This window comes from Crinia signifera, chromosome 7 (genome assembly GCF_055691185.1).
Source record: "Crinia signifera chromosome 7, ASM5569118v1, whole genome shotgun sequence".
NCBI classification, from domain to species: domain Eukaryota; kingdom Metazoa; phylum Chordata; class Amphibia; order Anura; family Myobatrachidae; genus Crinia; species Crinia signifera.
The window spans coordinates 170469984-170487600 of NC_139223.1; the positions used below are offsets into that span (position 1 = coordinate 170469984).

The following is a 17617-nucleotide window of genomic DNA, read 5'->3' on the forward strand; positions in this document are numbered from 1 at the left end:
TTTTTGCAGGGACACTGATCTGTTTCAAACTTGCTGTTTATGGAGAGAGGGAGCTGTGAAGACAGAGATTGGAGGTAGGAGCAGATAGGGATTAAACTGTTACAGCTCAAAGTGAAAGTAAAAACTGTCACAGGTCAAAGTGAAAGTACATTCCAGAAGACCGGCTTTGAACTAGTAATTGCAGAATACAGTAATTTCAGAAATAACATAAAAATAGCTTTCGAAAATCCAGGACCGGGACTTATGGTGGAGGCCTTAGGAACCTCTGTTGTGTTTTTTTTTTACAAGGATAAGGGTTGTGGTGCATTCATTCCCAACTTGTAGCTACTACCTAAGGAATGACCTGGCTAAAGTGCTAATCCAATACATTTCTGACCCTTTTTAAGCATTGAATCTGTGCAAGTAATGGGGAACATTATATTAATGTATTTATGTAGCTGAGTGTAAGATAACAAGTGGGGAGCAGAATATACAGTATACGGTTATCATGTATCACTCCATAAATACACTGCTACCGTACAGAGGTGACATTAACAATATTCACCCAACATCAGGATAGTGTCACTCGCAGAAAGACGCCGCAGATATCACTGTAAGCAAATGGGGCAATCTGCTTAATGTGCAGCAAACAAGACATCAGTCATGTCACACACAGATATAGCATGATAAATGGATTCATTAGATTCTTTGTAATGAGCTTTTCATATTTTACTACACGAGAGAAATTGGGAAATAAAAACGGATGTGAATAAAACAAGAAGGAGGAGAATGAAACAAACAGATTCTGAATTGTGTACAAGTAGAGAATGGAACCAAGATCATCAAGAAAAAAAGCACAACTACACATTCATTGCATGTGAGGCCCAGACGTGGAGCTGGGAATGAAAAAAATATTAGTCATTGTTCAGGAGAACAGGGTAGTCAAGAACAGGCAGCCAGGGAAGAGGAGAACAGGCAGCCAGGGAAGAGGAGAACAGGCAGCCAGGGTAGAGGAGAACAGGCAGCCAGGGAAGAGGAGAACAGGCAGCCAGGGAAGAGGAGAACAGGCAGCCAGGGTAGAGGAGAACAGGCAGCCAGGGAAGAGGAGAACAGGCAGCCAGGGAAGAGGAGAACAGGCAGCCAGGGTAGAGGAGAACAGGCAGCCAGGGTAGTCAAGAACAGGCAGTCAGGGTAGAGGAGAACAGGCAGCCAGGGTAGAGGAGAACAGGCAGCCAGGGTAGAGGAGAACAGGCAGCAAGGGTAGAGGAGAACAGGCAGCCAGGGTAGAGGGGAACAGGCAATCACTGTATAGGAGAACAGGCAATCACTGTATAGGAGAACAGGCAGTCATTGTATGGGAGAACAGGCAGCTAGGGAAGAGGAGAACTGGCAGTCAGGGTAGAGGAGAACAGGTAGCTATGGTAGAGGAGAACAGGTAGCCATGGTAGAGGAGAACAGGCAGCAAGGACAAAGAGGTACAGGCAGCCAGTATAAAGGGGAACAGACAGTCAGGGCATAGGAGAACATACAGTCATGGTAGAGGAGAATAGACAGCCAGAGTAGAGAAGAACAGACAGCCAGGGTAGAGGAGAACAGACAGTCAAGGTGGAGGAGAAAAGACAGTCATGGTGGAGGAGAAAAGACAGTCATGGTAGAGGAGAAAAGACAGTCATGGTAGAGGAGAAAAGACAGTCATGGTAGAGGAGAGCAGGCAGTATGGGTAGAGGAGAACAGGCAGTCAGGGTAGAGGAGAACAGGCAGTCAGGGTAGAGGAGAACAGGCAGTCAGGGTAGAGGAGTACAGGGGGCTAGAGTAAAAGAGAACAGGCAGTCAGGGTAGAAAGGAACAGGTAGTCATGGTAGAGAGGAAAAGGCTCTAAGGGTAGAGGGACACATGTAGTCAATGTACAGGGAAAATGCATTCATGTTAGACAAGAACAGACAGTCATAATAAAGGGACATAGGCAATTAAGACAGAGGAGAACAGGGGGGGGGGGGTAGGTGTAAGTTATATGGAAAATAACTAGTAGTTATATAATAAATAATCAGTAGTCTCAATGAAGGAATACCATCGGTTATTCTGGAGGAGAATTTATATTATGGTAGAATCAGAAGTCAACGTTAAGGAGAACCATAAGTCATGGTGAAGGAGAACAGTACGTATGTTAGGGGAGAATCAGTAGTAAAAGTGAAGGAGAACCATCAGTCATGGTGGAGGAAAACAAATACTTATATTAGGGAAGAATCAATAGTCATAATGAAGGAGAACCATCAGTCATGGTGAAGGAGAACCAATAATTATGTTAGGGGAGAATCAGCAGTCACAGTGAAGTAGAACCATCAGTCATGGTGAAGGAGAACCAATAATTATGTTAGGGGAGAATCAGCAGTCATAGTGAAGTAGAACCATCAGTCATGGTGGAGGGAACCAGTAGTTATTTTTATGGGAGAATCAGTAGTTAAAGTGAAGGAGAACCATCAGTCATGGTGGAGGAGAACCATCAGTCATGGTGAAGGAGAACCAATAATTATGTTAGGGGAGAATCAGCAGTCACAGTGAAGGAGAACCATCAGTAATGGTGAAGGAGAACCAATAATTATGTTAGGGGAGAATCAGCAGTCATAGTGAAGTAGAACCATCAGTCATGGTGGAGGAAACCAGTAGTTATTTTATGGGAGAATCAGTAGTCACAGTGAAGGAGAACCATCAGTCATGGTGAAGGTGAACCAATATTTATGTTAGGGGAGAATCAGCAGTCATAGTGAAGTAGAACCATCAGACATGGTGGAGGAAACCAGTAGTTATTTTATGGGAGAATCAGTAGTTAAAGTGAAGGAGAACCATCAGTCATGGTGAAGGAGAACCAATAATTATGTTAGGGGAGAATCAGCAGTCATAGTGAAGTAGAACCATCAGTCATGGTGGAGGAAACCAGTAGTTATTTTATGGGAGAACCAGTAGTCATAATGAAGGAGAAACATCAGTTATGGTGGAGGAGAACCAGTATTTATATTATGGGAGAATCAGAAGTCAAAGTTAAGGAGAACCATAAGTCATGGTGAAGGAGAACCAGTACGTATGTTAAGGGAGAATCAGTAGTAAAAGTAAAGGAGAACCATCAGTCATGGTGGAGGAAAACAAATACTTATATTAGGGAAGAAGCAATAGTCATAATGAAGGAGAACCATCAGTCATGGTGAAGGAGAACCAATAATTATGTTAGGGGAGAATCAGCAGTCACAGTGAAGGAGAACCATCAGTCATGGTGAAGGAGAACCATCAGTGATGGTGAAGGAGAACCAATAATTATGTTAGGGGAGAATCAGCAGTCATAGTGAAGTAGAACCATCAGTCATGGTGGAGAAAAACCAGTAGTTATTTTATGGGAGAATTAGTAGTCAAAGTGAAGGAGAACCATCAGTCATGGTGAAGGAGAACCAATAATTATGTTAGGGGAGAATCAGCAGTCATAGTGAAGGAGAACCATCAGTCATGGTGGAGGAGAACAAGTACTTATATTAGGGGAGAATCAATAGTCATAGTGAAGAACCTTCAGCTGTGGTAAAGGAGAAATGTTAGTCACTGTTGGGAAGAATCGGTAGCAGAGCCGGATTATAGGTGGGGTGAAATGGGCAGTTGTCCCAGGGCCCCCACACACTAGGGGCCCCCACATACTGTCTGACTCCACCTGCCACAGCAACCTAGTGCTGGGTGCCCATTGCGATGCATGTTATGCTAGTGGTTCACCCAGATACCTTCGCTATTTGAGAACTGGGGAAAGTGTCAGATAGGTTGGGGGAGGAGCACACAGCTTCCATCTCCAGTTATAGATTATGTAGATGGGCCAGCTGTGTAGTATTATATGGACAAGGGGGAGGCTGTATAATGTTATATGTACACTTTAATAATTCAATTGATAGTGGCCCCCAGAATTTGTTGCCCAGGGGCCCCCACAGACCTTAACCCTTTGAGTGCCAAGTGGATTTTTTTTTAAAAAGTGTGAAAATTGCCGAGCAAACATTTGTATTAATTATAATGGACCAGATGTATCAAGCTTTAAATGTGATAAAATGGAGAGTGATAAACAGCCAGCCAATCAGCTCCCACTTGTCATTTTTCAAACCCAGCCCATTTTATCACTTTTTTTTTTTAAAGCTTGATACATCTGGCCCAATGACCAGTAATGTTACCATATATAGAGGTTTTTTTAGTTTATATAACAAATGTGAGCGATGCTGGGATTTATGGCGTATATTTTGCACATCTGTCACAGAGCTATTGGCACTAAAGGGGTTAATCCAGCCTTGATCCAAGTAGAGAAGAACAATGTATTGGAGGTCCAGAGAGAACCAGGAGAGGAATAACAGAGCATCCGAACCAATACCCGATTTCTCTCTAAATACTTATAGACAGTAGGAGAATATTTACCTGTTTTACATCGTACGCCAGGAGCACGTAGCGCAGGTCCGGTGACACCGAATACCGAGATGCTTTGAATGTTACCTAGAAAGCAGAATATGACAAAGATGTGACACGTGATCAGACATCGGCCTATCATTGTCTACGATGCAACTGAGAAATGATTAATAGACTGATTGGTTTCTATGGGAAACAGCACCTCTTTTCATTTTTAGAAGCTTTAGTAAATTTACACCTTTATTTGGTTGCAGGAAACCTGTAAAAACATTATTTTACCAATAATTTTCTGAGACGGTTCAGCCGCAGATCCTTGTAGTACTGTATGTTACCTAATATTGTCTGCTAAATGTCATATACCATAACAAATATCCCCAGAGAAAATACTATTACCCCTTTCACGTCGCAAAACTGAGTCGGACCCGGGTCTGGCGCTTTCAGATTAAATGCTTATGTCGACCTTCCGACCCTGTCGATTTTACTTATGTCGACCTATTTAAGATGTCAACCTAAAGCCTGTACTTTTTATGTAACAGTGGTTATCATACTACTATTGATTTGTAACATTGTTTCTTCGTGTTCCTGAGAATGGTGCCTTTATAAATGTATCATCTTATGCACATGTCTATTGTAATAACCATGTGTAACTATCTTACATATTGCTAACAGAATCATCAGTATATCCCCTTGTTTTAATGCACAGTTCCTCGCCGTTGTTTCTTATCTGGTAATTAGTAGACGACCACATACAGAGATCTATTGGAACTGCAGCAGATTATTTAGGATAGGTTGTCCCTCCAATAATATACATTTGGATATATACTATATTTAGCGCATGAGTTCATTTGTCCTTGACCTTTAACCCTTTGCATGCCAAGTGAATTTGTCAAAATAGGTGTGAAAATTGCAAAGAAAACATTTGCATTCATCATAACGACCTGTAATGTTACCTTATATAGGAAATATCATCTTTTACACACATTTTTTATTTTAATTTATATGTGAGCGAAGCCGGCATTTTTAGCAGATACAGATGGGGTGCCTCTCAGTTGGCGCCGGAGCTTGCCAGAATGCCCCCACTGGCGATCGGACTGGGATGCACGAGCATCTCACACGCGTCCCAGTTTTCGGCCGTCGGGGGACACAAACCCTGCCCATCTCTGCTTCAGGGAGATGGGCAGGGTTAGGGGGGTGCGGGGAGGCGGCGGGGACCGACGGACAGTGATGGGGAGGCGGCGGGAGCTCCGTTGGAAGGGTACGCGCGAGAGTCTCGTGCGCGCACGTCCCCTTCTGGGGGCTGGCAGTTGGCAATCCGACCGCCAGACCCCACTGAATGATAGTGGCTACATCTGTATATTGCACATTTTTCAGAACTATTGGCACTCAAACAGTTAACCCATTCTTGTTATACCCTGTGTCAAACTGCTGGGTTGGTCGACCAGGGTTATAAGCGTTGGTGCTTTCATACCGTACCTCAACCCGGGTTGACACGTCTCAAACCAGGTAATAACCCGGGTCCGAGGTGCGGTGTGAAAGGCGTATAAGAGAAGGTTTCAGAAATATCCCTTCCTAGAAATTCCGCACGCCTTATAATATTACATGAGTTATTTTCCTAAGGATTTAAATAATAATTATGCTAATTATTCTCGGTTGACAGTGACAGGTTTGTAAAGATTAGGACAGAAAGAAATTGTACACTTAAATTAAGGCAAATGGTTTTAATAAATACAAATTGCTACATAAAACATTAGTTACATTCTGTATTATGGGGTATGAGTAGAATCATTTCTCCCAGAAACACATTTATTACATGTGTGTAATGATTTGTACATTGCAAGCACTGACGTGTGTCCCCAATTACTTATTCATTTCACAATACCATTTAAGCTCCACTCTGTCTTTTTATCAGGTTCCAACACCTGCCCCTTTATCACGCTGGAAATTCGGTAACTTCTATTTAAAGGTAATTAGAATCGACGCTCTGAGTTTTTATTTGTTGAAAGAGACGGAACTGAGGAGGGGAAACTGTTCTCGTCCTTATCCACAGCTGAAACTCCTGCAAAGGTTGTATCTAGTGGCACACACACACCTCACCCCACCCCACCCCACGGTGCAGCAAATAACATGATTTACAAGTCAACAAGGAAGGGTGGGGCTAACATTATGCAATTTGCATCTTTTTTGCCCCCCCCCCCCCCCCCCCCCTTCGAAGAGCCTTGAATTGCGGTATTTAACCAGTGTAGAGGGGGTGCAGGGGCATCCGAGGTCATGTTTGAGGCTTTCCCACCTTTCTGCTGGGCCGGGAGTGGGATCAGATTTTTAGGAGCCTCCCGGCCATTCCAGGAGGGTAGCCAAGTATGGATTTCCATAATATAAATCGGTGGTCAGGGAAAGGTTAAGCATCCATAATAAATAACTACACAATCATTTCTAAGCTCACATTCTCCCACCTTATGGTAAGGCTCCTGTCTCTTCTTCCTGGCAGCTAATCTCTGGTCCAGTGCGATGTTTGAGGACTCAGATCCACACACAGCAAATTTGGTAGAAGAAGCTGCTACCGCTGGTTATGTGCAGCTGCTCCGCTCTGTCCCTTACACTGCATGATGTGGTGGCAGCTCTAGCAATCGTCTATACTGTTTTTTCATAGTTTGAGAGCAATTGGTTGATTGTCATCTGCTCCCATACATTACCAGATTTTCATTCCAACCAGAAAGACTGGACTGATAATCTTATAGTGTGTATCCATTTATTAGGGGCCTGATATTTTCTGGCGGGTACCTGTGCTATCGTTTTGTTCCAGAAACCCCGCTACTTCCTGTTTCAAGGTGACCCTGGTTAATTTCTATCTTCAATAGAACTCCCATCTTAGTTAACTTACCCCAGCATATAGCGAGTCGGCCCAAGGCTCTAATTCGGGGGGGAACTAGGGGGTCATGGGACCTGCGTGCTGGCTCCTAGGGGGCACTAAGGGTCCCATTAAACATTGATTGGCAGCAGTGTCTGCTCCGTCCCCCCCCCCCCTGTCCCCTCTTCCTCCCCCGCTCTGCTGTTGTGAATGGGAATGTACAGCAGAACTCGGATCTCAGGCAAGAGTCCCCGTATATTGTAGAATCACAGTGAATTCTTCTGCCTGTGCTCCGAGTCCTGCTGTACATTCCAGTCCCCGGCAGGAGGGAGGGGGAACAGAGGAGAGACGGGGCTGTAAACATTTCTACCCCAGAGGTACAGTATGTTATCACTCAATCAAAATTCCAGGTGGCCACTGAGAGGAATTATTAAGTTGGTTATATGGAAGAGAAGGCAAACAATGGAACTGTATGGGGCACTGAGATCTGGAAGCAGCTTTATAAGCCAATCCGGGTAAATCTAGCCAAGCTATGTAACAACTACTAGTTTAACCCTTTGAGTGCCACATCGCTCACATTTGTTATATAAATTCAAACACAAAACGTTGTGTGAAAATAGATTATATTTTCTATATAAAGGTCACATTACAGGTCAATATGATGAATAAAAAGGTTTGCCTGGCAATTTTCACACCAATTTTGACAAATTCGCTCTGCGCTCAAAGGGTTAATATTCCTGTTAGAAAAATACAAAGGGGAAACATTCCGGCGTTACTGCACAAGCTGGCGTTCATTTGTATCATTTAAGCCTATTTTCTACATATATCACAAGAGAGAATTTGAATGTTTAGCTTCCTAATCCTTTATAAGATTGCATTAATTATAAGGTGCTCGGCATGGAGGAGACATAAAAAGCCGTCAAGGCATCTGTCTAAAAGTGTTTATACTAATAGGCCCAATTATTTCATACTTAATGAGTGCTTACAGCAACACGGAACTTCACAGATGAAAGAATTCCAGTGTTCTCAAATCAGGAATTAACCGCAGATAAGCGAGCGACGGTTCCAGGTGCAGCCCTCCGCATTGTGAAGGAAAAGTGCCTCCATTTTGCTGGGATTTATAATGTTAAGGAATAACATGGCCCCAACCACCTGACAATGACGACTCTACTGGGTAAATCTGCTTTACGGAGTGTGGCGATTTCTAACTCCAGAAAGTTCCATGTATCTCTATACTAGTGTTAGACACAATGGCCCTAATTCAGATCATTGCAGTACAGACTTGTTCTGAAAATTGGCAAAACAGATGTAACATGCAGAGAGTGAATTAGATTTGGGTGAGTTATTTTGTTTCTGTGCAGGGGAAACATACCCTCCAACATTTGAAGGCCAAAAATCAGTACACATATAGGAAGGGGCGTGACCATGGGTAAAGTGGGTGGGGACTTATGTGAAATGGGCGTGGTCACATCCTCAGGCACCCGGCCCAGCGCCTGATGCAGCTCATGTCACATGGTGGCTTGGTGGGCTGCTGGCAAATTAAATACCATAAGTATATTTAATATGCATATTTAATAAATAAGTATATTAAATATACGTATTTATTATGCCAGCAGACCACCAAGCCACCATGTGACATGAGCTGCAGCAGGTGCACATGTCATGCAGCCTGAGCCCCGCCATCTACTTGTGGCACGGATGTGCTGTGAAGTTCAGGCAGGCAGCCGGCTCCGATGCGATAATGATCCCCCATCATGTGCGCCGGGGCTAGCAGACCACCGCACCCCACTCAGCCCTTCGCGCCCACAAGTGTCTGGGAGAATGAGGGCAGAGACTTCCTGCAGGATGGAAATTATACACAGAGTGTCTGACCGCCGCAATCTGGAAAAAAACGGTACATTCGGTACAATCTACATTTGCCGGTACAGACTGTTAAAAAAACGGTACTGTACCGGCAAATTCAGTACAGTTGTAGGGTATGGGTAAATACTGGCTGCATTATTTTTACACTGCAATTTAGATTTCAGTTTCAACACACCCCACCCAAATTTAACTCTCTCTGCACATGTTACATCTGCCCCACCTGCAGTGCACATGGTTTTGCCCATTTTGAGAACAAATTTGTACTGCGATCAAATCTGAATAAGGGCCAATAAAATAACGAAGCAATTAATGTTATAACTAGAGATAAGTGGATTTGCCACCTTCTATTTTGCATCTGGAACTCTGGGAAAGATATTTCGATATGATGAGGTAATTTCCTCCTTTGAAGCGGCATTTCCTGTTCCACAGTAGGGGCCATGATGCTAAACAGTATTCTTGTTGGTAATGTCAAAACTATATACATATATATATACCATCGGGGGGGGGGGGGGGGGGTACAAAGAGGGCCCAGAGAGAAAAGGGGCCAACGACTGGAGTCTATCAAGTGTAATTTGTCATAAACAAAAGTTCCTGTTTCCTTGGAATCAATGCACAGGTAGAATTGTGCAGACAGTGAAGTAGACACAGGAGGTCTCAGCAGCCATGGTGGTGGTTCGGGAATAGAAAGGGAACCCCGCCTGTTGTATCAGGACCAGACCCTACAATTGCATACTTCTCAACTTTGCGGCCGCCTGGATCGGGACCCGTGCGCGGCGAAATTGCGCGACTGAAAAGGGGTCATGGCCTCAGGGGATGATGCGTCCTAAGGCCGCGCCTCCGGGCGGGACGTGGAATCGTCCCCAAATACCGGGACAGTTGGGAGTTATGCCACTTCTGATGGCAGCCCTATACACACACAAATATAGAAGACCACATACGATATATATGATACTTACAAACGTTGCATTTTCCAGAAGCGTGCTGGTCTCGTTGGTCTCTATGTTTAATCTGTAGACGTACCCGTCCTTGTTTTTATACACAATCTCATGTTCTAGAAAGAAAACAAGACAAAAACTGTCATCAGCGATAGGAATTATACAGTGAGAAGGGGGATTGATGAATTACTAGTTTATGACATCCTATAAAACGCTTTAACCAGTTTCTACTAAAACAAAGGATAATTCAGACCCGATCGCAGCGTCCGATTGTAAAGACACTGTGCATGCGTATAGCCGGTAGTACGCATGCGCGAGGCGGTGCTGTGATGAAATCCTGCTACTATTTCCATATACACGCCCTATGCAAGGGGATTACCAGGAAGGAGGCGTGTGGCCGTGAAATCCGTCCGTTTAGGGGAGTGCTAAGAAAAACACAGGCGTGCCTAGGAAACCGCTGGGAGTGTTCGGGGAAATGCAGGCAACCAATCAGCATCCAGATATCATGTATATAGTTGCTATCAGAAATGTCTAAACTTGAGGTCTTTAGAAGACTCAATACATCTCCCCATGTCAATATTTTGTTCCTAGGCTAAGTGGAACTTTTTTGCCTGTCTGACCTTGCCAAATCATCAATACATTGTTACATCCTCCCCCCCCCCCCCCCCCCACAAGGTGTTGTCAGAGCTATACCTCTGATCCAAACTGCCCCAATTATAAAGAAGCCCCATTCATTGATGCAATTTGCCTCTGATGAAATTGCCAGTTTTTATGAAGAAACGCGTCAGCTGCAATAATTCTCGCTGGATCTGTCCCTGATATCCCTGGCACGGGCGGAATGATATCCAATCTAATTCACTGCCAATTACTATTCACATCATGGAGCTCAGACGTTCCTAAAGCTCATTAATATACAGATGACTGGAAGATTGCGTACATGGGTTGCTGACAGTGTTTATATCTATCAGTAATCTCTCCAGGAACGAAGTGGCTCTGTCTGTCTTCTCTCAGTCATTCATAGATTACTAGTTCACTTCTGGGAAATAAATGGGGCACCTTTGTTCCGGAAGGAGATTGCTAATGTATCTCATATGCACCGTATATCTTCACATTCTGCGCTCAAGTTAATGTCCCATGCACAAGTGTATATGAGATTATAATAGGAATATATCCCTCAAGTACAGCATTGTGTAATTGTGTTTGTTTAACACAAACCTGTATATTTGTTTTGAAGTCTAAACATGTGTTACATAAAGCATAGCTACCATAGGTGCAGAGTGTGCAGCTGCTATGGGGCCCAGAGCTGAGAGGGGCCACCTCCCCTGTCAAAGTCACATGTGTTATATACAGTGGTGTAGTTACCATAGGTGCAGGGGGTGCAGCTGCTGTGGGGCCCAGAGCTGAGAGGGGCCACCTTCCCTGTCACAGTTACATGTGTTATATACAGGGGTGTAACTACCATAGATGCAGGGGGTGCAGCTGCTATGGGCCCAGAGCTGAGAGGGGCCACCTTCCCTGTCACAGTTACATGTGTTATATACAGGGGTGTAGCTACCATAGGTGCAGGGGGTGCAGCTGCTATGGGGCCCAGAGCTGAGAGGAGCCACCTTCCATGTCACAGTTACATGTGTTATATACAGGGTGTAAGTACCATAGGTGCAGGGAGTGCAGCTGCTATGGGGCCCAGAGCTGAGAGGGGCCACCTTCCCTGTCACAGTTACATGTGTTATATACAGGGTGTAGCTACCATAGGTGCAGGGAGTGCAGCTGCTATGGGGCCCAGAGCTGAGAGGGGCCACCTTACCTGTCACAGTTACATGTGTTATATACAGGGTGTAGCTACCATAAGTGCAGGGAGTGCAGCTGCTATGGGGCCCAGAGCTGAGAGGAGCCACCTTCCCTGTCACAGTTACATGTGTTATATACAGGGTGTAGCTACCATAGGTGCAGGGAGTGCAGCTGCTATGGGGCCCAGAGCTGAGAGGGGCCACCTTCCCTGTCACAGTTACATGTGTTATATACACTTATACAGTATATATTTAATAAATGAGGCCCTTACAAGCTATTGCTATGAGGCGCACAAACATTTAGTTACGTCCCTGCTGGTCTCCACATTTCTGGTGCTGAAATCGTCTGAAAGTCACAATATTAAACAGATTGCATTGGGGGAAGTCACACTCCTCTTATGAGCCATTAAATTCTCAATATTGTATAACAGAACATAATTACAATTCCTATTGATTCACATGAAGAGAAGTCTACACCCCCTATAGTCATATGGCAGCAGCTTTCCATCAGCAAAACGTGACACTCTAATCAGATAAATAACAACACAAGACACTGCGCCATTAACATAAACATCAGCTCAGAAGTACGGAGGCAAAGGAGACACGGCAGGTATACGGCGACCAGTGGTGTATATATAATGGGTGCACCGTGTACCGAGCACATGGGCCCCTGAGTCCTGTAGAGTCTGGTCCCTCTAGCGGTCAGACTTCTATAGTGCTGTGGTTCTTCCAGGGGAGAAGAGGGGACCCGAACAGAGGAAACTGCCAATGGGCCTCCAACTGTCTTCAAGCACCCTTGGCGGCGTCCACTTTCTTACTTCCAGTCCCAACTGTCCCAGTTTTCACCAAACAGTCCAGATTTTCACCAGACAGTCCCGCATCCCTCCCGGGGCCTGCAGTGTACCACAGTGGGGCCAGCTGTGTTAAATATTACACCCAAGAACAGTCGCTGTGAGCGGCGCTGGCATTTTTAGCGGATATTTTGAGGACCTCTCACAGCAACGTTGGCACTCAAAGGGTAAATAACAAGGTTTGTTTGGCAATTTTCAACATCTATTTTGATCAATTCCTTTGGCACTGAAAGGGTTAAGGCACTTCTAAAGCACATTGAACATTCCGGAATATGGATCAGAAAAGTTTTACTTTACCTCCGGTACGATTACCAAAGAGACTCTGTCTTTGAGTTACTCTCTATTGAAGTATACTACTTATTATATATGAAAGCAGAGCTGTAACTAGAAGTCTGGATGCTCCAGGCAATGTAAACATCCTCCCACACGCGCACGCGTACACACGCGCACACACACACGCGCACTCTTCAGAAAGTAAAAAACTATTCATAGGGAGGGTAACAATGGTTCTGTACAGAGTCCTGATATTATTTCCTACATATATTTGTCCCTACTTTTTGCATGAACATGTGCTGCAAACCAGAGACAATGTGAGGCCACTTTAAAAGTTCACATTAGGACCCTCATTCTACAAAAGTCTGATCGCTCCTCTGCAGGTTTCCACGGGGGAGTGATGTTTTGCTACTGTACATGTGAGTAAGCATTTATGCGCACATGCAGGCTCCGACTGCGAACAGACGCAGTGACCTGTATAGTCACCGGTCCGGTCGCCATGGAGCAGTGCATGCGGAGGGTGTGGGGGGTGGGCTTTCCCATAAAAATGACTGGCAGCTGACATCACCAGATGTCAGCTGCCCGCCCTCTTCCCGTACAAGGCCTGAGACTGGCTTAGATTTGCGACCGCTTGTGGTGACCATTAAATGATTTCACCCCCACATGCAAGGCTGCAAAACATCCATTCGCAAGGTGCATGGGGAAATTCGGCATACATGTGGTGGGCAGGCATTCGTGCGGGCGGCGGGTGGTGTTTGACTGGCAAAGCTGCAAAATTTTCAGCTTTGTGAGTCAACCAGAATGACCCCCTATATGTCACACTATGTGCATGCTGCCAGTTCACTTTATATACCGCACTGTGCATGCCCCAATTCATATTATGACATCGTGGGGCAATTTTTATCACAATCCACATCCCAAAAGACCTGTTGCTGGGATACCCAGCAATAACTACTGACATCTGAAAGATCATATTGCGGGGCCACCCTGCAGTAACTGCAGACATCACAAAGGCCCTATTGCTTGGCTACACACAAGTAACTGCTGACATCACAATTGCCATATTGCTGGGCCACACAGCAGTAACTGCTGACATCACAAAGGCCCTATTGCTGGATTACCAAGCAGTAACTACTGACATCACAAAGGTCCTGTTGCTTGGCTACACAGAAGTAACTGCTGACATCACAATTGCCATATTGCTGGGTCACACAGCAGTAACTGCTGAAATCACAAAGGCCCTATTGCTGGGTTAACAAGCAGTAACTGCTGATGTCAGCAGGTACAGAAAAACCTGCTGACATCACAATTACTATGTTGCGGGGCCACCCAGCAGTAACCACTGACAGAACAATGGCCATATTGCTGTGCCACACAGCAGTAACTGCTAACATCAGAAAGCCCCTATTGCTGAGTTACCGAGAAGTAACTGCTGACATCACAATGTCCTTATTGCTAGACTACCAGCAGAAACTGCTGACATCACAAAGGCCCTGTTGCTGGACTACCCAGAAGGAATTTCTGACATCTTAAAGGAAGTATGCTGGGCTTACCAGCAGTAACTGCTGACCAGTGCCATAACAAAAAGTATGGCTGTCCCTTGCAAACTAGTGACCTCCACAGAAATGGTTGCATTACAGTAACAAGCTCATCGCTCATCGATACCTTGGCCCAGTAGAATCACATATTGCCAAGTTCTCCTGGTTACTAATATCACACCCACATCCCATTGACTACTGTATATGATTAATGATATATGGGCCGATCAAACACCTTTTTTTTTCTCTTAGCCAACAAAACCATGGGACCTTTAATTTATTTAGGATTATTTTATCTAGCTCAGTAGTGCAAATACCCAACATGTTGCATCTATGGGGGTAATTCAGATATGATCGCACACCCGCAAATTCACATGGCCAGCGCTCGGAAAAGATGCCGCCCCACTAGAGTGAAATCCCGCCTTGTGAATTAATGTGCGCACCGTGCAGCTACACATCTATTTACAGCCAGCAAAGATTTCTACATCCCATCGTAACAGGCTCACCATCGTACCATTGTCAAACTGGGCACCAGTCATCACAGTCACAGAGTAGCCAGAGACTTACTCAGCGGTGCGATGGAAAAAGGCGTGTCCGGCCTGGTGCTGACATCACGTACTCTCCCCTAATACAGGTATGCCCGGCCTGGTGGTGACATCACACACCGTCCCCTAATACAGGCATATCTGGCCTGGTGCTGACGTCACACACACGCCCCTAATACAGGCATGTCCAACCTGGGGCTGACATCACACACCACCCCCTAATACAGGCATATCCGGCCTGGTGCTGGCGTCACACACCCTCCCCTAATACAGGTATATCCGGCCTGGTGCTGACGTCACACACCCTCCCCTAATACAGGTATATCCGGCCAGGTGCTGACATCACACATCCTCCCCTAATACAGGTATATCCAGCCTGGTGCTGACAGTACACACCTCCACTAATACAGGCATATACGGCCTGGTGCTGACATCACGCACCCTCCCCTAATACAGGCATATCCGGCCCGGTGCTGACGTCACACAACCTCCCCTAATACAGGTATATCCGGCCAGGTGCTGACATCACGCACCCTCCCCTAATACAGGCATATACGGCCTGGTGCTGACATCACGCACCCTCCCCTAATACAGGCATATCCGGCCCGGTGCTGACATCACACACCCTCCCCTAATACAGGCATATCCGGCCTGGTGCTGATGTCACACACCCTCCCCTAACACAGGTATATCCGGCCTGGTGCTGACATCACACACCCTCCCCTAACACAGGTATATCCGGCCCGGTGCTGACATCACACACCCTCCCCTAATACAGGTATATCCGGCCTGGAGCTGACGTCACACACCTTCCCCTAATACAGGTGTATCCGGCCTGGTGCTGACGTCACACACCCTCCCCTAATACAGGTATATCCGGCCTGGAGCTGACGTCACACACCTTCCCCTAATACAGGTGTATCCGGCCTGGTGCTGACGTCACACACCTCCCCTAATACAGCTATATCCTGCCTGGTGCTGACGTCACACACCCTCCCCTAATACAGGTATATCCGGCCTGGTGCTGACGTCACACACCCTCCCCTAATACAGGTATATCCGTCCTGGTGCTGACATCACACACCCTCCCCTATAACAGGTATATCCGGCCTGGGGCTGACATCACACACCCTCACCTAATACAGGTATATCCGGCCTGGTGCTGACATCACACACCCTCACCTAATACAGGCATATTCAGCCTGGTACTGACGTCGCACACCCTCCCCTAATACAGGCACAGCCGCGCTCATACATACTGCAAACCATACGCATGTGCAGTCCATCAGTAACAGCCGCATTGTGAATGGACTGCCATTCGATCAGGTCTGAATTACTCTTATAATGCGTGGCCCAGCAGAAAGGGGGCTTGCCCTATATTCGTGATGCTCTCGCGAGGCCACAACCCCATTTTTGCCGCTGTGAGGGCATGAATAGATGTTTAATCACGGCTGAAAGGGGGGACTCCCAAATGCTTCCCCCCACTCAACTCCCCTCCCCCCCTCCCGCTGCGGGACACTGCCGGTCCCAGCAGGACGTGGGAATATCCCTTAAAAAAGGGACATTCCCGCTGAAAGTGGGACAGTTGGGAGGTATGCAAGGGGTGCAGGTAAGCTCACAGTTTACACCCATGTGTAATAAGTACCTCTCCCGGACTCCCGTTTCAGTGCAGCACCACAGATGATCAGTTTTTGTACATGCACAGTAGAGACGTTGGCGCCGTGTTCCCTGCACGTTCGCAGTACTAAGCGTCAGTTTGTAAATCCACCTTTTGCTGAAATTATGGTCTATGGTGTGTGTAGAACTGGGACGTTGAAAGCCAACTCATTCCGCCGCGTGGTCGGACGGGGTGGGTCCGTGGGAAGACTCAAGGCCACATCCAGACGCATCATTGTGAAGGATTGTGCAGCCAGATGCGGAACTCTGAGAATACTACATGAAAGGATTTTTAAAAAATAAAATATAAAAAAAGAATCCTCATCTCTAGTAACAATGACGATGAAAGTGATGAATAGAAATCCTTTTTGGACGCTTACTAACGACTCTCTAAGTAAATGTCCGTTAATGAGTATGAAGGACTAATGGTGGGTGTTAAATGACCCCTCCGCTCAGTGAGGCCTAATTACACCGCCACGTAATTGGCTACCTGCAGCGGGCCACATTTGATAAACAGCTTGCTCTCCGCTCGCTCACAGCCTCTCCTGTCGCTAAGATGTATGAAGCTGTTAATCATTCCGATATCTTGACAACAGTCTCAATAAAAACTCATCAAAAAATACCAGCAGAGACATAAAGGCAGAAGAGATTTTTATTCAATGTTTTTATATTGCGCAGTAAGCAGAGATCAGACAGGAGGACACGTTCCGCATCTCAATGAGGGGACATCACTCATCTGACGTTGCAGCGCGCTGGAAGGGAGACGACAACCTCTATCCAATAAGCGAGTAAACAGATCTCAAGCAATAAAAAGAACAGTAATGAAAATTAGCAAAACGCAGTAATGTGTTCTCATATAATGAATGTCCGCGGCTCTTCGAACCTTTTTAGAGTCATCTGCCAGGGAGATTTTATTCCATTATCACGGC

General features: G+C 45.8%; 1 protein-coding gene across 1 annotated transcript in view; it reads right to left on the reverse strand.

The window, feature by feature from the left end:
• DPP10 (dipeptidyl peptidase like 10) overlaps positions 1-17617 on the reverse strand; it is a 260103-nt gene that overhangs the window by 81586 nt on the left and 160900 nt on the right. Inside the window, exons 4-5 of the mRNA XM_083154339.1 lie at positions 10060-10154; positions 4408-4482 (exon numbers count right to left, since the gene is read on the reverse strand). Coding sequence (XP_083010465.1) covers positions 4408-4482; positions 10060-10154 — 170 coding nt within the window. The remainder of the gene's footprint in view (positions 1-4407; positions 4483-10059; positions 10155-17617) is intronic.